This window comes from Sinohyriopsis cumingii, chromosome 7 (genome assembly GCF_028554795.1).
Source record: "Sinohyriopsis cumingii isolate HCF-2022 chromosome 7, ASM2855479v2, whole genome shotgun sequence".
In the NCBI taxonomy this organism is placed as follows: domain Eukaryota; kingdom Metazoa; phylum Mollusca; class Bivalvia; order Unionida; family Unionidae; genus Sinohyriopsis; species Sinohyriopsis cumingii.
The window spans coordinates 76,230,262-76,253,735 of NC_142967.1; the positions used below are offsets into that span (position 1 = coordinate 76,230,262).

Genomic DNA, 23,474 nt, shown 5'->3' on the forward strand with positions numbered 1-23,474 from the left:
AAAGCACATAGCTCTGACTTATCGTCTTAATTTAGCAAATAATGTCTTCATCGACTCTTCGGAATTGGTTTTCAATGAAAATTGTTAAGATAATTATGACATTATTATTGATATTTTTTGTTACATCATCATCTGCATTGACATCTAATGCTAATTTTACAATCCTGTTAATGTTCATATTTAGATTGTCTAACATTTAAGTAGAAACAGATTTATCAACTTTCACCAGGGTGAATGTATTCATCCAATTCATTTTTAATATTTGTAACTTCATATCTTGCTGCATCTTATTAAGTAGCATCCATGTTTACATCACTCTTGCTATCAGTTCGTGTACCAAATATTGTAAAGCGAATTTATTTTATATAATTGTATGATAAATATGACAAATGTTTTAAACAAACAAAATTAGATGTAATTTTTCTACTTATTTGTATCCAATGAAATATGGAAACGTTACAGTGAAAGATTGATATAATTTAATGAAAGTTAACTGTGGGTTCAACAATACACAAACAGTAGTATTGCGTAGATAGGACCATTCAGTGACCTTTGATCTTGATCGCGCGCTAGGTCATTCGTTTCAAAAATGAATCTCGAGTTGCTTTACATGCAGTTGAAATTTAGAGTCAAAATGAGAATGAATGCGCAACGTAACAACTTTTTCCAGGTAGTCTGGTATAGGTGGATTTGTTTTGTCGATCCAACGTAATTCTTCTTTTGTATTTGTGATGGACTAAGTTTATTAGCTGGGTCGATTCCATACAATGTACATGTGACTAGTGGACTGGCCTTGGTGCAGATACACATGTGTTTCTGATCGTTCCTTGATTGTTTGGAATCGTTAGGTAGAAAACAATATGAAATCTTTTAACTGAACTTCTCAAGAAGACGTAGAATTAAACATTGTTTGCTACAGAATATCATTCCTTTCGTTTTGCGAGTATTAAGAAGAATGTGATTTCTATTGGAAATTTTGAGGAAATTAAAGAAAAAAGCTGGTATATATATATATATATATATATATATATATATATATATATATATATATATATATATATTGCCATCATTATTACTAGCTAAAGACGATATATGTTTATACCCTGTCACTTGTATTCTCTTTGATGGAGAGACCCCACCTACGTGCATAACCTGTATGACTTCTATTTCTACTATAAGTCCAAATATTCCCACATAAAAGTAAAATGGTGGATTTTAATAAGGGTTTTATATTGAATGTTGATGTAGGTTAATTGATTTAGATTAAGTGATTCAGTCGAAATGATGCACATAATTGTTATCTATTAGTACCTGAAACCTGAAACTTTAAAAGTTAACGAGAAATGATTACGCAAATATCAGGTTAAATTCGCTCAAGATTAGATAGTAAATATATTGATTGTGATAAAATAATACCACATTTCACGAGTATGGGTACATGCATGGTACATTGCAGAAATGTAAAATTAAATACAGATCATTCCATGCATGTGACTAATGTGGTTTAGGACAATTGAAAAGAGAACTCGACAACATACAAACATGAGGCAGCCAGAATTGTGACTGGTGCAATAAAATTAGTATCTACTGAAGCACTAAACGAAAAATAGGATGGGAAAGACTGGAATCCAGACGACAAAAATACTAACCTTCACTCTTGTAGGAAATGATACATGGATCAAGCCCTCCCTATGTCATATTTCTAATTCCATCACGTGTTTTTGACATTACTCGCTATGATGTAGGTAATGTAAACAATTTCCAATTTGTACAGCCTAGATCACGTCTTTATTACAACTAGTTTCTTCATTCAACCATTCGACAATCGAACACATGCTATATTGAGACTGATCAAATAGACTCCATTAACAACTTCAAAAGCACATTAAATACTCTTAATTCCCATATATATTTTTGGGGTCAAAAGGATATTTCAAATTTTTCATGGCGGACTTAGGACAAATTGAAGTTCGCTTAATCAACATTGATTTACAAAGAATGTAATCCGGTCGCCACGTTTTAGATATGGATCTGTATAAATTACACAACACTGCTTATATTACGATTATTACCAAGAACAACGCATCGAACTGTTTCAATGCCTCACTCCATATAATAATTTAGCTTTAAATACCTTCTTTACGGATGATACAACCCTTCCGTATGAAGTAAACAGTCATATTTCCGATGCCGTCCATAAATTGTTTGAAAACTTCAAATGATTTGCTTAATCGCGCACATTAATATCACGCATATATTTCCATAGGTAATACACAGATACAAGCAAAGTAACTTACTAGTAGCACATTTTTTTACGATTCTCCATTACACCCGCAATGATTCGCTCTAGAACGAGGTACTGTTCACTTTTAATTTTGCTATTTTTTTTCCTTTTTGTTTATTTATTTATTTTTTATTTGTTTATTTATGTCCATCTCCTTCCTTTTTCCATATTTTCTCAACTTTCTACACAATGTTCAGCACTTATAATAAATAACTTTTACATTTTAACTTATTTTTTCTTGTCATCTTTCAACTCTGCCTTTGATGTTTGTCTCCTGCTTCATATACCTCGGCTAAATGCATATTTTGAACTAAGAGACTCTTCACTTTGACTATCAGAAAACTTTGTTTATGTCATTAAAGATTAATGTCATCAGCCATATTTTCATATATATAACTTTTGTCCTTGAATGTTCATTGTATTTGAAGATAGTGTTAAGATGTTGACAAGTCCTTTTGATATTAGAATGTGCTACAAGGCATACCTCCTTTTCGTCTTGAATGTAAGTTATAAATATGCTGTTTTACCGATATTTGATTTCGACGTCCTGTTCTTTTCTTATAGAAATTTTGATGGTTCTGGAAGGTTTGACCCTTATCCTGATTATTTTATTGTGTCTTACATTTTTGTTTAAGGTTCAGAGAAACATAATTATTCCATTCCAACTTTAAGTTCAGTCTCTTGAATCTATTGTTAGTTGTATTCAGATATAATTTGAGAGGAATCATTTATTTAAATAATATTCATTCGAATTACAAAGTGCTCATTAACATTTTGGACCGAATGATTATTTTGGGATTATTGCGAGTTCATTCAAGGACCTTCTGGATTAGATCACTATGATACATTAAGACTGCTGGAACATCAGCATTGTCAATACTGGAATTTATTGAACACTACACTTTTACATTTCCGTTTGGGACGTAATTCAAAATGCTCTAAGTTCCTTTTAAATTTTCACTTTGTATTCCAGAGAAATGCATTGTTTTTTTTTGTTTTTTTTAGTTTTACTAAAATTAACGCTATTGCTTTCTTTGTTACTTCGTTTAACACAAATGAGTCGCAACAGGACAGAAGTAGTTTTGCACTAAACTCCAGTATCTGGCAAATGTGTCAACAGTGTGAATACTGAAAACAATGACACTTGAAATGAAGTTTTCAACATTTGATAAAAGCAAAGACCAATCACCTTAAATGATCTGGTAGATTTCATTCTGGTAGATTTCTTGTTAATTTACGTAATTTAAGTACAACTATGAATGGATGCTATCTTCTACAACCTTGTATGGATACTATCTTCTAAACCGTGTATGGATACTATCTTCTAGGTAGGCACCAGAAAAACGCTGGAATTCCCTCCCAACAAGATTCAAACACTTAGCTTTAAACTTTCAAATTTCATGAGCAATTTATCCAAATGTAAATAGGAATAAAAATGTTGCTACCGCTGTCATACACTGCTGCATGGGTAGTGTTTCAGTATTAGTGCTGTTGAAATGTTTATAACTGTATTTGGCCTTTAATGTTTCATATGTTGCAAAGATTTAGTTAATTGTACTTCGAAAAGGTTATATGTATGTTAGGTCTTTGCAGTTATGCTTTATGTGTTGTGTTTTAGGTGTTTAGGTTTTTAATCAGTGGCCTGGCTTGTAGATTTTTATTACTTTCAGGTCATGCGACTTGTTCATTTCCAAATTTACATGCACTAAATTTGACATTATAATGTGTTTCTGTCAAATTATTTCTCTGCATGGAATGTTTTGATTAGAAATTGAAAGATTATATTATATTTAAGCTTTGCAGCGATATTTTAAATCGCACGGAAAATTAAATTTTGTCGTAATTGTATATGTATTTAATAATGTGTGAAGATATTTTTACATGTATGCATATCTGTACGTATGTTTACATACACACGTATATGTATGATAGTATGTATGCATGCTAGTATGTATGAATGGATGGATGGGTGGATGGATGGATGGATGGATGCATACATGTATGTATGTATGTATGTATATACGGATATATGTATGAATAAGGGAAATAAATACGGAGAAGTATGTGGAGTCAGAGAGGAAAGAAAACTGAATTTGAAACAAGTAACCAACATGAACCTGGGACTTCTTATATGCTAGGTGCAAACGTTCCATTGGATTTTGATAGCGTTCACAACATCAATGATACAAAGTTGCAGTAGTTGGTCAAGATTGTAAGGTAAAACTACTTGTAAAGAGGAATGCACATGCTGCAATCTTTTTAATGCTTGGTTTATGTTTCTTTCTTTCTTCATGTTTGATAAAACTTATTAATACGGGTCTAAATGCAGATTATTTAATACTTAAATGTTCGAAGGCCGCTCTACGTTGCCACAACCTTTCTCTATCACTGTATGGGTTGGCAGACTAACATACCAATAAAAGGAACCCAGGGATGAACAATGAATAAATGCCTTTATGGTAAGTCTCTCCATCTCTCACCACATCTCTCTCTCTCTCACTCGTTTCGTTTTGATGAAAATGTTTGCATCTCATTGTATATTATTATATCAAATGATACAGCGTACGTTATATATATATATATATATATATATATATATTGAGGTAATGTTCCTTATTATGTACATGTTACATGTTAACTGTTTGTAAACAAATGTGTTTGTTGTCTATTGTCTATAGACAACTTTCACGAATTCTTAATAATAATAATAATAATAATAATAATAACTATTATTATTACTATTATTATTATTATTAGTAGTAGTAGTAGTAGTAGTAATAATAATAATAATATTCAAGCCGAAATTATGCGTTTTAATCGTTGAATACTGCCTTATGTATCCATTCTTGTATCATAATTTAATTGATGAATACTTCAATGTGTCTCCCATTCTTTTATCAAATTTATCGCCACTTCAGAGAGCAAATGTTGGCTGAAATAGTATCGGAAACAACCGGGGAAGACTATGCATACAAAATGTAATCGTTTGTTTAAACTTACAACGCATTATCTCGGATGTTTGATAAATGAGAGTCCTTAACCTTAACTACGTAACAGATGTCACGATTGTACAATCAGTATCAAACAATGTGATACGGTTATTTAATGAATGTAGGCCTATACAAGATTAAAAATAAATCTTATATTTCAACGGTGAAACAACAGAAATGGATTGATGGGGTTCGGCTTCACCTCAATTCTTGGAAAATGAGTACTTTCCTCAGTGTATTTGAAACTCGAACACAATTTGAACAAAGTCCTGGATCATCCCGTGAAAAAATCTAAAATATTAAAACATGTTTATACATGCACGTAGCAGATTAATTAAGTTAAGTCACTATTATTTCTCCTGCACTTGTATTGCTATGTAGTTTATTTAGATTGTTGGCATCTGGTTGGTTAGGCAGGGTTTGGGTGGCTGATGGGCGTGGCTTGGGGTTAGTTAATAGCCGTGATTTGGGTAGTTGATGGGCACGGTTTGGGTGGCAGATAGGTGTGGTTTGGGTGGCTGATTGGTTGGTATGAGTTAATATCATCCTTGTAAGCGTGCATGTCTGTAACAAAAATATTACATACGAGCTTTCTAATCGTGAATACAAAATCATTACACTCCCCTTTCCATCGCTTATTATATTTACTGTTTTACACATATAGTAATGTCAAATTCTACTATCAACATAAAATGCACCAAAGTCCGGTATCTGTATTTTCTGCTTTGATGACACATATTTACTATTACACTCTCTTGATGGCATAATGCTATTACCTAATCCTGTATTTCTGTATATACTAATCACATTTTCGCTTGTTTCATTTTTTCTGTGGAACGTCCATTTTTCAAGGATTCTCCAGTACGAGCCATTGTAGTTGGACTCTAGTGCAGTTGCGGTTAGTTATCTAGCACAAGTCATTGACAATACTTGGAAAAAAGCTTTATCTCCGGATTTTATCCGGAGAAAATATTACACCTAATATCTTACAAGAAAATGTTTCTAACCATATTATCATTTAGAAGAGTATTTAAAATGTAAATATATAACAATTAAACTATGTGCAAATCTACATAATGGCGACCCCCACCCCCGCACACAGAAAAGGTAAGCTCATTAAATGTGAAGGTGACAAATGAGTCATGCCCGGGGCCAAACCATGAATTCATCAGATGAGTAAGAAATTTGTCATAGAGTATAGCGCGAATATTTACCATCTAGATTTGTCGAATCTTCGGTCTCATTTTGACAAAATCGTATAGATACACATAGATTTTATCTCCACATTCCGGATTCTCCACTGCGAAGCGTGAAGTTTGAAATAGGAAGAAAACGGTTATCACACATTTCTTTACGAGCGGCATATGTTCCTGTCTGATTCACGAGGAACCTCGGGCGGTGCAGTGTTAGTGTGCAGACCGGTTTGGGTTACTATCAGTACATAGAGATGTACCTGGATGCCAGCAATTAAGGACACTATTGAAACATTGTCGTTCATAACATGCTGACACTTCCTCCATTCGTCAAGATAAGAAACGATTTAGCAATTGTCAGTATACTGTTTGAAACTTAAATCTTTAAATCTTCGTTTGATCGGGTATCGACGGACTTGAACCTAATTTTACAAGAGGATTAGGAAAATCGGTAAGAGTGGAGGTCTGTGCGGCAGATAAAGGTTGAGCTACAGGGTTTAAGAACAGGACGTCAGTCCCGTACTTGTTCTCATTCTAATTCGTGACTCATATTTGGACTCGGATGCGATACGGGTCCTGGTTCGATGTTCCCGCATTGGAATAGTATTCACACAGTATAATAGAATGCCCAGGTTTATGTCGACGGTGTTAATAACTTTTTGGTTTGCGACAGTTTGCCTTACCAATGTGGTGAGCAAAAAGTACTCCGTCGAGCTGAAACCCCTCCCTGAGGAGGGAGACTACAAGGCCTCGGGTACAGTATATAAAAAGAGTGGTATGGAGCCTCTGTTTGACTTTGCCAGGAGTTTTATTCGTACATCCCTTCCAGGAGAACTACCAGTTGATTTCATCAAATGTAAGTATTGTTTTAATGCTGACAATTCAAATACACGACTCTGTAAGGATATTTAATGGGTATAATTTTACAGACAAACCCTTGCTTTAGAAAGTAAGATAAAGTTGTAAAGTTGTATCTTAAATGACAAGTATGTTCTTTCCAAGTACTGGATTTTAAATTTTTCATGGAATTTCATCTTGAACACTCAAGATTTAAAAGGCATTTAATTCAAACTCTAGATCTCTCTACTCAAACCCCTTCATAACAAAATGTAAAGAAAAGAAAAATTAGACCAGTTAGAAACTAGCGATAGGAAACAATAACAGACGTTTCACTAAAACGACAGCAATATAGTATTCCCATTTCTTCAGAAGTCAGTTTCATGTGCATGAAAAAAATGATTTGTAATTTTGCCCAAACTATTAATATCTCATCTATGCTTCGAATTCTATACCAATCAACATATATTTGCCTATAGTAAAGATAAATGCTAAATAATTTCACAGTATGTGCATTTTGCTGTAAATTTTGACATTTTTATTTATCAATTAACCCATGACACCGACCATTCTGGTACAAGTATGACTATTAGAATATTTAAATAGCATAACATACAAAATGTTTAAACTGCTTGAAACAATAAAAGTAGATGTGTGAACAAATTAGAAATTGTTAATTATGTCAGATATGTATATTCACAACGCTTTCTAACATGCATTTTATCATATAATTCTAGATATGTACTTACGATTACTTTTTATTTGCTGTACTGTATGAAAAGGTCGTTATTTCTTTTAATACTTTTGCTCGGTCTTGACCGTTGAGATTGACTAATAGATCTAAAATATACACATCTCCTCATAGTATATATTCCAAGCGATAGTTACATACTTTCTTGTCGTAAAGAATGATCGTGCATATTACTTGACCATATACAGTGTTATAATCGTCACCACTCCACCTTCCCGGATTTCACATCAGCGTCTGCACGCGACCACTTACAACTAAGTCGATTATTCCTGACTGATTTACGTTGCAAAGAAAACTGATCATTTCAATATACTAACAAATTCCAGAGTGTTTTGTGCGTGGCTTTTTCAACACAACGCTCATAGTATATCGAACGATATCGTTATTTATCGATTATTAATGCCTTAGCGTGCAATAAACTTTAGTCAAAATGCTAAAATATACAGAATGTGTGTATATATATATATATATATATATATATATATATATATATATATATATATATATATATATAATAAATAAGAAATAAAATTCTTTGCAAAATATTATTATTTTTATTTATGAGTAGAGTATGATTACTTTCTCAAATGTGATTAATTTAATAATAGTTGCGTAATGTGCATATAATAATAATAATAATAATAATAATGATAATAATAATAATATCAATAAAAATAAATCTTTAACTGAGGTGGATAACAGATTAAGCATTTAAAGATATTCACCACATGCAGTCCTCGTGAAAATAATGTACACATTATATCGTGTAAACATGGGTTTAGGCTCGTAAGCCTAACTTAAAACTGATTAAAATGACTTAAAACGATTGTAGATGAATGAGTTATTTTAATCATTTTGCACTATCTCTATGTATGATAAAGATCTCGATATTAATAGAAATGTCTTAATGAATGAGAAGCATATCTTCATGACCTCAAATTGATAAGGAAGGTTCAGATTCTTGGTATAACTGAGACCAGGACATAACAATATTAAGCAACACACACACACACACACACACACACACACACATATATATATATATATATATATATATATATATATATATATATATATATATATATATATATATCATATACATACATACATACATACATACATACATGAAATCTCAGCAAATAAAACCTCTGTGAAGTTTTAATAAAAAATGAACAAATTATTAATAGGCTGTCAATGTCAGTGGGTATAATGATAACACCAATAGCACCTTCCAGCAATTATTGTATGCCTATTAATCTTTCTCGAAGTGAAATTTTTGAAGACAACTGTTTATTTTAAGAGTTTAAATATGCCCCGAATTTTGTGCTCAGACAAACTACTTACTACAAATTTAGCCTCCCAGTCCCCTTCCCAACCCCTACCACATCTCCCCCAACTAACAACTAAACCATCCCGCCACCGCCGCCCGCCCATTTACATTTCGTCATAGTTATTTCTGAAAACAAAAAATGGGATTAAAGTATAAACTAATTTGAAATAGAATATATAGGTGTCAACTAATATGAAATAGAATATATCGGTGTCAATTAATATGAAATAGAATATATCGGTGTCAATTAACATAAAATAGAATGTGAAATAGAATACATCGGTATCATTAAACTCAAACTTTATGTTGAAATATATGCTTGATGATAATGCTAAAGGTTTGTGATTCTGATGTCATACAAAATCAAACTAATTCTTTTTATTTAACATAAGTTTAATTTTAGTGCTCATATTAATTTCCTTACTTTCAGGCAATGGCTTATTCATTACTTTCGGGCAATGGCTAGATCGATTTGCGCTACTGAGATACTTAATCATGTAGCCCTGAGAAAAAAACCATATCAAATATTTTAAAGGTAATTTAGATTAAGTGCAAAATTGAATCACAAGGAACTCAGTTTAGTAAACGTGGTTTGCCTGGCACGGAAATGAGCAGTATTCTTTAATTTCCCATAAGTAAGTGTTTTTAAGACCAAATCTAATCAGACAATGAAACCTTTCACTATTGTCATAGCATTTATAGGTTACAAAAATTACAGAACCGAAAGAGCTTTTGAGGATACCAAATTGCAATGTAGTACATATATATAAAAAATGTAAATTCCGCAGCGTGTTATCGCTTTACCTGCCTGATGAAATTTAGCGTCGTTATCCAGACAACCAAGTAGTGTTCTACCTTTATAACTGTTACATCATTTATTCTACCTTTATTGTGCAATGGTCCACATTCGTGGAAATATGGGTTCCAGGTGGCTGAATAGTTTAAGGCCTCGGGTGGCTGAGTGGACTGAGGCTCTTGTCTTTACATATCATTCACATCTCACCTCTGTCCGTGTGGGTTTGTCTCAGCTCGACCAGCGTGGATAAGTGACAAAGCTTGCCTGTAGCTTCCCGTGGGTTGGTGGGTTATCCCAGGATCTGCCCAGGTCATCCTCCACCAACTATTCTAGCGGCCATGTATAGCCTATCATGTGCAGAAAATGGCTTTAAACCCACAAAACTTAACCAATCATGAAAGTATCCTTTTCAAAATGTATTTCCGTCTATTAAGTAAATTGTGAAATGTGTATACAAAACGTGTATGTTTGCTGTAGCAAAAGAACTCACTGAGTATTAAATCTGAACCAGTGTTAGAGGTAAACATTTGTCTGGAGCACACGTTTATCATGATAACTAAGCAATATTTTTAAAAACATTCGCTAACCAAACACTTGTTAAAACATAAAAACAAAACAAAACACACACACACACAAAAACCCAAATCAAACCGAACACTGAGGTCATTATACTAGTTTTATCATCGTACCATTTCTGATATGCAGGAAGCCGACAAAAGTTAATTGTATTGAGTGAATTCTGTACTTGTAAACATATATGTCTTTGACAACAAGTATCCTAACACCGTGATATCAACCGTGAAAGTCCAAACAATAGCAAATATGACTTATTTATTTATTTTATTGTTGCTATGCAATCGGTCATATTAAAAGAATCTGGTCATCTTGGGTTATCATAATGGACATGGATGGAATATCTGGATATTTTATTAATGATGACTATTATTTATCAATGTAAGACTACCCGCTGATATATAATTCATGTTATAAACTATACGTACCCAGGATTTCATATCGGCTGATACATTATTCATTTTGTAAACAATATATACCCAATATTCAATACGGCTCATACATAATTCATGTTATAAACTATACGTATACATACCGAAGATTCCATGCCGGCTCGTGCATAATTCATGTTATAAACATTACAAACCCATGATTCAAAACCGCTTCATATGTTAATAATGTTATACACTATACATACCCAGTACTCCATACTGGCTCATAAATAATTCATGTTATAAACTATACTTATCCTGGATTCAATACCGGCTAATATAATTCATATTATAAACTATACAAATACCTGATGCCATACCGGCTCATATATAATTCATATCATAAACGATACAAACCGAGGATTCCATACCGGATCATGTTTAGCTATACAAACAGGATTCCGATTCAAACTCCCAGATTCAGCATTACCATAAATGTTACTACTGTATTTAAGCCTGGAATTCGACATGAAGATTGGACACATTATTATTTACGTACTAAACGGAGGATGACCATTTCAATATTATATTTTTGCCAGAAACAACACACCTGGTTACTCTGGATAACAGTTTATGAAAACTTAACCGCCATTACCTTCGTTCCCCCCCCCCCACTTTTAAGGCCTTGTTACAGATCTCCTGAATGATCATAGGATACACGAGTGTTAGTTATAACACTTTGCGTACATGTGGAAAAGCCATGACTAACTTTAGTTGCGATTTGTTTTGCTATAGACAACTGATTTTGGCCTAGATAATTCGAGTTCTAAGATGAAATACACCATTTCAGGATTGTAGTATAGGTATAATATATAATGGGCAATCTATCAAAATTACATGCAGACTAATTCCTTACATTGATCTGAATTAACTTAGGCAGATAAAATTTCAACATTTAAGTCAAATCTACTTTTAACATAATAATCACTAGATTTCAGCTTCAGATTGCTGGAACTTGAGTTTTGAAAGGAGTATCACATTTGAATAGCTATTGTACGTTCCGTCTTAAAATTTTCTCACCAGGGAAATAATCAATTTCTATTCTGCTTAATAATCATCCCAGATATTGATCAATTCAAACGTTACTTGACAACGTTGTTATTGTTTTTATTCGTTATTGCTAACTTTGTTTGTAAGGACCTATTCATTGCTAACGTGACAGCTGATAACGTAATATAATCCATGTTAATAATAATAATAATAATAATAATCATAATAATAATAATAATAATAATAATAAATCTTATCAAGTCTTGGGGAACCTGTCAAACTTGGAAAAGGCCAAGCATAATTTGATTAGTTTGTTTCGTGTTGTTTGTGCGTGTATTGCCAAGCTAATTGATCCAATACGTTGTTATTGCATACCAATGTGTATCACCTTACTGAGAAAATCAGTTGTTATTGCATTGCATTTTGTGTTACCGTATTTTCTGAGCCAACCAGTTATTGTATACCATTGTGGTTAATAGGGAAATTAATCATTATTATACTATCTCTTATTATTCCTGGAGAGGTGTTGACTAGTCAAAAATGTTACTTATAGTCAGCAGGAAATAACTTTAAATCATAAACAGAAAATAATGATCGGTTCCCAAAAGGTCATTTGCTCTAAAATCCCACTAATTCCATTTAGTTTCCGGAAATTCAACAGAACCTATGAGGATCTTTTTAATATGTTGAGACCATGTTATTGCTTAGGATAAGTCTTGGTTTAACAGACCTTATAACTAATGAACACTACTGTACTAATATAAACAAAAAAAAATATATAAAGAACATAATAAATTTAATGATACTTTTATTTACACACAACCACTCAAGTGGCGTACGTGGTTAGGGCGTTATAGTTCGTGGCTTCAGTTTACGCGTGCACACACTAAGACATCAGTTTGAAAAATAAAAACAAACAATACAATTAATTGGTAAGAGCATCACCTTTAAAGCTACGTTAAAAATCCCAAAACACACAAACACACCCAACTTTACTTAATATAAAAAGTACGTATTATTATAATAATGCGGTTTTCAAATGTTTTATATATCCGAGAGCACGCCTTCTATTCATCATGCTTTTTTTAGGAGCACGCGCGGCTGAAGCGCAAATGCGAACATTAGTCCGAAACAGCGGAAATCTGGACCTTTTCAACTGTTTACTCGATTTGTACTGTCTGTAAAATCATTTGCATATTGTAGTTACACTTCGCTGGTAGCTGTTCGTATCCACACACGTAGTAGTCGATGGTTTTCCATTTCCGCCAACACGGTCTCGAACTCCACCAATTTAATGTTATTATTTTCGATAGCTACCTAGTAGAGTTTAGTAATCGCGCTGACGTTACTTTGCGCCGCCGTGAGAATTTCCGAATTTTAGTTCATGTAAATGCTGAGAAATTATTTTGCCGGCAACACCAGTCAAACAGATTAATGCTAATATGGCTTCAAAAGAAATTGTGATTAATTTTTGCCGTAGTGGCTATTTCAGCCATACTAAGGTCAACAGTGGTCACGGCTGCTAGTGAACAAATAGCATGCACAGTGTTACACATGCGCTCGTATTTCACGAGTACTGCGATGATTCTCTTGGCGATTTCATCTCACATTTTTTGTTCAGTTCCAATTATTTTATCTCGTCAGCAGCTTTGAAGGCCCATCACAGTTCTTATATTGATCGCATAGTACAAATGCTCGACATACTTACCTAGTTGGACACAACACCCACATGCCTTCCAAACTTTAGCTTTCTTCACTTGTAATATCTGCCTAGGGAATGTTTATGTTTCGGGCGATTAATCGTTTTTGGTACTTAGAATAATTCTGATTACGCCGTTGACTGGTGTATTAAACAATCGTCCTCGTTTTCGCCCAAGAACCGATACATTGAGCGCCCCTGTTAAATAACAGCCGAGATTTTTTCTTCTTATCGTTGTATCAGTGTTGGTTTAACGTTATTTGCGGGAAATGTAACAGGCGTGAATTTGTCTGTGAATTCTATGGCGACTCATTAGCCATAAGTTTCCTTTTCCACCAAATACCTGACCAAAATGTTTTAATTTCCTGTTTCAACAATGAAGATTTTATGTCCAAAAGAGAATAGCGATTGACAAGCGTCATAACCTCGTCTTTCCTTAAACACTCAAACCCCCTTCGTGGGTCGGATTGGAAACAAAGCTCTCCACCCTAGCACGTTGTTTTCTCAATGAAAATAAAAAGACCAGGGACAACATAATTTTTAAATAAAATTAATTTAAATTTCAAAACAGTTTTAATATTTCTGAAATATTGCTAAAATCTGAATCCTCGATGATCGTCAAATATCTGTTACAACTCTATGATCATAAATTTAAATAACAGATAGAAGCAAAACCAAGACGTGTTATAAAACTTAACAAACAATATCAATGTTATAAAATGAAACTTTAAGAGCAGCGTATAGTATTATGAACTGAATCCAAAATATTCCCGAAAAGTACTATTGAAATCCAAAAGAATGAAATGCTCCATATAAGCTTACTGGTTCGCCAACATTCCTGACGTGTAAAAATGGCATTTTGCAGAACTCCTCTGAATAGTTCATAATAGTCCAAAATATTATAGTCCAATGAGCACTTTCTATTTATACCATTTAACAATGAAACAAAAACCACAAGAAATAAGAGTAGGGAAACTGTCTAGTCGAGTGATTAAGTTAAAACACTCATGTTATCACTACTCCAACGTGACAAATCGTAAATTTCCAAAATCGTAAAAGAACTCACACAATTTAACCCATCCAATGGGAATTAACTTAATTCTTATAAGAGACCACCTGACTGATCTGTCCAATGGGAAAATGCCCGAAACTTTAAACATTTTAACAAGTATATTTTTTAATAACTGTCAACACAAATCTAAGCATTTATTTATAGATACAATGCAATTTTATATTCTTTAATATCTAAAAAAGAACCTATTCACATACGAAATTTCAGTTAAAGATAATCACTGCAATTTACAGCCATGAATAAAACGTACAAAAATTACATATATACAAAACAATTCGACTTCGTCGTTGTTAAAACAATTCCTGAGTGGTTGAATGTTCGACGACGACGTAGTCAGTGACTGGCTGTTTTCACGTGCATTTTCATGCTAGTGTCCAGTTGGTATTGGTACGTCAGGGCGGTCGCAGCCATCTGTTTCTATCTTGCCATCGCGTCCATTATATTTGAGTACATAAGAGTCAGATAATTGTCGACAAACAGAACAAAATTGGTATTTATGCCATCAAAACCCATCACATAAATATGATGGAAAATCTTAATCACATACGCCAAAGACGATTAAGTACCCTTCCGGACAAACGTTGCGGACTTCAAACTGTATTTCATCTCCGACGTCCAACGACCACGATGGTGTGTATGGGAAAAGAATTAAAAAATTATCTTTGATGACTAGCGATATTGGTTGAACTAGAAAGCAGTTGGCTATTTAACAATATTGATATCAAACCCCACATAGTTCTAGTTCCAGTTAAAATAAGCAAGTATTTTCCGGACTTGAGCACCTTCAGGATGTGAGGTTTAAGTATTTTAAAGCTTAGTTCGCTCCCCATAAAAACAAGTCGGCCATTTGCTTTAACGTTATTTTATTTTCTTCTTCGTTGGTTAATATTCCTGTAACTTCGAGCCATGGAGCTACTAAGTCCATTGCTGAGGTTAAAGTTGATTCCGACGGGGGAGGGGGAGGCTTTACATCCACGTATTGTTTCATCTCAGTATTAGCAAAATCAACGTTATCATTGATAAATGCAACGAGCACACTAAAGTCTATATTTCACTGAGGTCTATTGTTGGTGTTTTTGCAAATATTTTTGTGATGGCTCCTTGCGGCTTCAAGTCAACGTTGCTGATGTCCTCGTTGGACGCTTTAGGTTTTCCAGTTTTATCTTAAAAATAGCAAGATCGTTCAGATTGACGCCAACAACAACCCGGTTACTCAACTCAGTTCAATCTGCTTTTGATGACAGTATTAGAGAATGTGTAGTTTTTGCTCAAAGATGCTTCGATTTACTTTTCATCAAGGAGATAACGTGCAGTTAAACAACGCCATGATGCCGCTTTTGACAAATACAATCTTAGTATCGAAGTCGTAGTTGGTTCCAGCGTCGTCGTTTTGTACAAGTTTTCCTTCGATTTTCAAAAAGACCTCACACTGGAGCAAATTACGAGAAGTCTCATGCATTTGTATTTATATATCGTATCACATTGACCAGGATTCTTAACCTGATGCGAATAATACTGAACATCTCGGACACTTTCATCTACCAACACAGCCACGTCCATATTTGAATCAAGCTATGGTAGTTTTCACTTCTAAATTATCGATTTTGTCTAATACTTTTGCATCCGTTCCACAACTGCAATCGGCTTCCCATTTCTGCATTTGTGATCAATAAATCGGTTCTTGTGCCATTTATGATGGACGTTGTTAACAAGCTTTATTAATAACTTTCTGACAGGCGCTGAAATTGTTGCTGCTTACCGGGTTCTTGATCATCGAGGCGACCCTCTGGTTGTATTTGCAGATACAGCTTGCATACAGGCAGTGATTTCATAAAGCACATTTGATGATTTAAAAGAAAGCACCATAGACCATTGACGTATTCAATGAAGTCATGCGTAAGAGAGAGGAACATATCCCCATCACCAATGTGGATGGTTAACAACTACTTACAAATCTACACGGCCTCGTTGATGGCTTTTGATTCGTTGTTGCCTGCGTAAATCGACCCCTCGAGTGTGTCCAGACAATTCACGCGTTCATCAATCTGTTGCTAGTTCATGGGCACAAGCACTGAACTTTGCCTTTAAACCTTTTGTGGTCACAAGTTTGCGCTCACTACCAACGATTTCGCTTCCATATTCGGGTAGTTCCACCTGTAGGGAATCTTCCTAGTCCCCTGCAGGCAGATCCTGCTCGGCTAGTAGATCCTCCTCCGGTGACTCCCATGTGCTTTTCAAGAATCTTTCATATGTACCACGAAAATTATCGTAGAGTTTTCTTATTGATTTTGCATCCATGCATATTGTTCAATGACTTCATTAAACTACAACAACGTAAGATTTCTACAGGATAGTTACGTATTTACAGTTCAGTCTGAAAATATTCATCCGTGCCATTTGTATCTGATGTTTTTAGGTTACTTATCCTTAGACATTTCATGTTTCAATATATATTCTTCCCAAATGGCAGGTACATTAACGAGAAAACCCTATGGATTTTTAAACAAATGTTATCCGTGCCTCCTCGGTACATATTTACTGTTGATTAGAAGCCGGGTGGTTGTTTCTGGGCATGTGCAAGTACAATTTCGACATCCTTTAATTTTCTATCATTTCATATATTTGTACAAATCGTGTTAGCGCACGCCTGTTCGGACCAGGTTGTATTTCTGTTGCCACTTGCGACGCGGTTTTAGCAGTGGTTTGTTTAATATCTTCGACATGTTCTGAGCTTTCAGTAGTGCACAAGTTTATTTGAAGCCCGCTGCTGTGAAGTTACTCCATAAACAATATATCTTAGACAAATTCGTGGACATCTATGTGTGCGCGCAGAAGGTCTGGCGGTTTCCACCCTCACTTGCAACGTAGGTCAGCCGCCTTTGTTAGGACATCGCTGGAGGATATCACCAGTGTAGACATTTACCATGGTTCTTCGAATTACATTGGGGACTTGTAGATATCGTTGGATCACATATATCACATGCGTTCACGTGCTAGCCCCGATAAAACACTCTTGCAGTCATCCTGCCAGGTAAAGCATCACAACGACGTACACTGTAAGATTATTGTTCTCGAGCGTCGAAGTCATCAACGGCATGGGCTTCATCTATCGTACAGACGAAATGGATGGCACCCTCCCTTCTTGGCGGCAGCTCAAGCATGATTGATTGGCTGTCCGCCGACGACGCAATTACGTTCAACTGATTTCACGTCATACATTACATGATCAGATTCAGCAAATGTTGAGTTTCACCGGATCCGTCTGGGCCAATAATGAACGTACGAACCCATTTTGGACGAAAGCAACAGTTTTTTCATTGTGCTTGGACGTTTGAGGCTTCATTTGCGAATCATGACGTAGAAACATTTTTTAGTCGTTTTGTATTTTAAATGCCAGTTGTTATATGCAAATCATCATTCCTTTGTGTACGATTTGACCAGGCACATGGACCGCAAATCCAACTCGGGTTTGTTCACTTAAAAACAAAGCAGCAATATCCTGAATGTGGGCCGCGTGCGTAGGCAAGAAATTTACGTTAGTTTGAATTTTCAGTTCCATGTAGAAAAATCTTGAAGGTGCAGGTCTAAAACCATTGGGGGTGATATCGCTGCAAGATATCCGAAACTTCCTGATCTGCCATGGAGTAAATATCCTGGTGAAAACATTTCCCTGCATACAATTATTGTGGGCCTCGGACACGGCTCAACCTACGACTGGATTCCCATGATAATTCGAAGCCCGGGGAATAACCCACAAACCATGTCGATGCCGCCTTTTAACAACGTAGTTCCTCGTATAAGGCATCAATCAATGTTTTGTCGTAAAAATGCCGACTTATATCTCAACTATGTCTTGAACGCGGCTGTCGGAGACAGAATCGCTAGATGAATAATCAAAAGAGGCAAGAAAACCAAGATTGTACTTCGATGTAAAGCCTCGATATAACAAACCTGACTTCGGAGCGGATCACGTCCGTGATGTTCTACAGTACCTGCGGTCATTAGAAGTTTAAATCTGCCGTTGGAAAATTATTGATTACAGTAAATGTTTGTAATAGCGTTGCTTTAACGTGGCTGGCTAAACGAGTATTATGGCAGATTCATTGACCTGCCAGAAGAAAGATTTCCCATTGATTGTTTGATGTGAGAACCCCTACTACGTTCATCAGGCGGATGTCTTGTTTCTCCGCAAGGTTGAATGTGTGCACACATATACAAATAAGTGTTAACCATTATCAATGTCAGCAGATAATTAGATGCTGAGACGTTGATTTCCAAAGATTGAACAAGCGTCGTAAACATGTTCAAACGTAACTGCACACTTTCACCGCTAAGATGGTCACGGCTTCTTCAAGTGGGTACAGGTAAAGAATTATTTGAGCTATTGCTTCGTTTGTGAAAAACTGGTGCATTGTTGTATATGTCAGGGTTCACCGTGGTTAAATCCACATGCATAACAATTAATAGGCATCCGTAAGCGCAGCAACGGTTGATTCATGGTCAGTCACAAATGTGGTTGACACCTCATTGTAACGTCATATATGCGTTGAACAATGAAAACACGCGTAAAATTGGTTTGAATCCCGCCAAAGCAATTTAGCAGACGACCGTTGCGGTGCAACCATGAGCGAGTCACTTATTTGGAAACAATCTAATACGGTATTTGCACGCCCGGAGGAGCTGCAAGATATATATTGTCGTGTCACTGACCTGATATGATCCGTTTATACATTCAAGAACACGGACCAGGTCCATATTCCAGAACAACCAACACGCTATAATCCGGCCAGGAATGGATCTAATCTAGAGGGTCCTAGCCTCCTAGTAGTGCATCTGTACTGGTTGATTACAAGTCATTTCCGCGACTACACAATTTCCATTATGATCTTTTTATTACCCAATCGCTTTGTGCCCTTACGCTTGTGTGTCCATTCTGTCATTGATAAACTACCGCTTGGTGTCCCACAGGGACGAACTCACCTTGATGAAAAGATATACACCGATGCGATGTTTGCGCGACCGAAAACGTTATACTGGGTTTGAGAATTCGTGTCGGTCATGCAAACATTCCATGTGCATGTCGTGCAGGATATCCTTTTCGACAACAACTCGGGGATCACCTTTTGCTCTCTTGATGTTTTTATTGGCAATAATTATCGATTACATGTTGGTTGCAGTCTCAAGTATTCCTCAGTGGGTTTTTCGACGCATTAACTCTTTAATTTGCTCACAATATTCATATTGCGAAGTAAAGCATTCACGTGATAGTTGCATCATTATCAAACCATACAAACCATACAGACCGTTGATGGATATATATATATATATATATATATATATATATATATATATATATATATATATATATATATATATATATATATTAAAAATAACATGACATTTTAAGTGTTGGTATAAGGCAAATTGATGTAACAATACTATTGGTATATCAAATTGTGATCCGCCCATGGCGCAATAATATGAATATATAAACATTCTTTCAACTGCCGGACTATACATCAATGACGAATTTCCAATCATTAATCATTAATGACGTATAAAAATAACAATAATAATAGCACACATTTTCTAAATGAATTTATCATGGTACACAGTTTCATCGCAATCCTTTCTTTGTTACGTTCACCTCTCCCTTATCATGCATAAAGGGCATCATACGCAGAAAAATGCAGTGAGAGAGAAACAAAAAACAATTTGGGTTGGATGAAAACTTTAAAACTGAGCTTGCACCAAGTAACCTGCAAGAATATGGTTCTTCGTAACGGTATGTTTACACTTTCCTTGAGATCTGTCTACATTGTTCATAATACCAATGATACATAGTTGAAATAACCTGTCGACACTATACGTTAAATTTGTCGCAGACTTATTGTAACGTATTTAATACTTTATTGTTGGTGCTGTTGTTTAGAAAATCTATTATAATTTTCTAAAAATCGATTATTATGAATTAAAAATGAAAATGTCCTTACTCTCTGGACCATTGTAGCAAGGTACGGGCTAAAATCCATGAAAATACGAGCATTTGGGATTTTCACTTGTGTCATACTATGATGACTCTTGACCTATGAATGATGGTAAAGTTAAGCCAAACCATCCAAAGGAAGAGAGAGAGAGAGAGAGAGAGAGAATTGTATGGTCAGTAGCTATGTCAATTAAAGCAGAATAATGACTTAAATCAATTGTAAATATATTAAAATGTTTGAATTACCTTTGCTGCTTCGTCACTTCGCTTAGTTTCTTTTCCACGCTAATTTCCATACGCACTACGTCAATGCCTGAGCGTACAATTTGTACAAGAAGCTAACGTGTTGACAGTGCTCTACTTTCTTCACGAAAACAACATTTTTCATGTTTAAATCATTAGTGTCTTATATTGATTTATTCAATGTGAATAAAAACAGAAACTTCAAAAGAAAACAACCAAATTTTTAATTTGCAAGTATGAATGTGAACAAGAAGAAAAGGCAAAGAACTACATTTAGCAGTGGACACACTCGCAGGGATGTGAGGAGTTCATTCATTCGGTCAAAACACTCCGTTCCAAGTGCAAATATGTTCATTTACATGTGGTATAAATGAAATATATGTATAGTATGTACGCTGTATCACTGATATACCACTCGTATATATATATATATATATATATATATATATATATATATATATATATATATATATATATATATATATATATATATAATGTAACTCTTGTGGTGTATAAGAACATATTCGTCAACGAGCGGATGTTTTCTTTGCGTGAACATAGCGATGGTTCGCCACTCATATATCGCCACAGATTCCACGTTCGATAAATAGATAGTCAATGCCCATGAGTAGCTCCAGCCAGCTTGACTTGGAGGTGTGCCAGTTCATTCCTGGGGACGAGAAGTAGTGCGCTCGGTCGAGCTTGTACAGGCACATGGCGATATCGTGGAACGCATCTAAGACATCTGCCAGCAGCAACAAGTAGGAGCACAGATACAGGTCGTTATAGTTACTGAGAATTTGACACAGAAATGCCAACCAGACGCTGTTCTGGAGATCATAGTCGTCGGCGGAATTATAACCGCAGGACAGCGACGACTGAAATGCGTCAATCGGTAGCAGCTGGGTTTCAGAAACCTTTTTTTTCCAGTGGCTCATATACCAGTACTGGTAGATTCCTTGCCGGTGAGCAGCTTGCATGTTTCATCATTGGCGTTCACGTATCGACAAATAATCTTAAAGTTGTTGTTTGTCATGGGAAGCTTCGCTCGACGCACCTTTGCTAACGAGCTTGTCCATGCTGGAATTGAGAAACTTTAGCAAGTCAGTGAATTACAGTTAACCGAGCCATAACGTCATATATTTTTTCATTTTGTTGGTGACGCTTTTGCGATTCCTTGTATGATTAGGTACTCACCATACACGCGTGACACTTGTTAAATATTTTACTGCCTTCTTCAAAGTCGTAAACGGCTCCAATCTGAGATTCACTTAACATCAGTGACTTGAAGTTATCATAAACAATATCATACAATGATTTTACACACTTTTTGTTGTATTTGTTACCGATTTTATGTCGAGCTTGTTCCAACGCGGTACAAACCCGGTTGATTTTTGAAAAATCATACAATATTTTTGGGTCTTTTTGGGATATGATGCACTCATGCACGAACGCGTCACTGAGCAGGAAATTTAATTCCAGCATTGGCCACGTACAAAATTCTTTCACGATCCTGTGTGTGTCGAACGGTGATGTTTTTGGAATTAGTATCTCACATTTACTGCGATTATTTAAGATAATATTCTCACACTGAACAAATCAGCCTCGGCAAAATTAGGAAACTCTAATGTCGTGTATATGTATATATTTTATAATCTCTGGTACATGATTTTATCTAGTTTTTATAATTCGTATTAATTGCTGTAATAATATCTTTAGCTCAGTCTGGCCTATGTGATAATATTCCATCGGATTTGTAAATAGATGTTTCCGTATGTGTTGACAATTAGTGTGTGTGTGTGTGTTTAGAAATTTTAACGTAGCTTTGGCAATTTTGTAGTCATATCGCTACGATGTCTGCAGTGTGGTAGTTTATAGTGATGTCTAGCACTGGGGCATCATGACATGTAGCATGATGTCCCACCCAGTCACATTATCCTGACACCAGGTCGACCAGTACTATCACTAACCTCTTAATGCCAAGCGCCTAGACGTTAGTACTATTTTTGCAAGGTTGACAATAATAATCTAAATAATAAGACTTAAAATGGCGCCTATGGCGTAGTTTCTCATTGTCTGAATGGATATCTTTGCTTCGAGAATAATTATGTGGCTTCCCATTGGTTGTTCTATGTTACGTTAATATGTTTAATTCGTCGTAAAATCAATAGTGTATGTTGTCACGTGTGGTCTGTTGTGAAAAATAGTCGCAATATACGGTGCATATAAGGAGAAAGTTAAGCAATCAGATTCATTCCGATTTTAGGAGCCACTCACATTGATTATGTTCCTGTTTTAA

At 35.1% G+C, this 23,474-nt stretch overlaps 1 protein-coding gene across 1 annotated transcript in view; it reads left to right on the forward strand.

Annotated features, from left to right (window-relative positions):
* Positions 1–6,493: 6,493 nt before the first annotated feature.
* LOC149795549 (prominin-1-like) overlaps positions 6,494–23,474 on the forward strand; it is a 149,683-nt gene continuing 132,702 nt past the window's right edge. Inside the window, exon 1 of the mRNA XM_089963819.1 lies at positions 6,494–7,323. Within this exon, the coding sequence (XP_089819945.1) occupies positions 7,092–7,323 (232 nt within the window). The 5' untranslated portion in view covers positions 6,494–7,091. The remainder of the gene's footprint in view (positions 7,324–23,474) is intronic.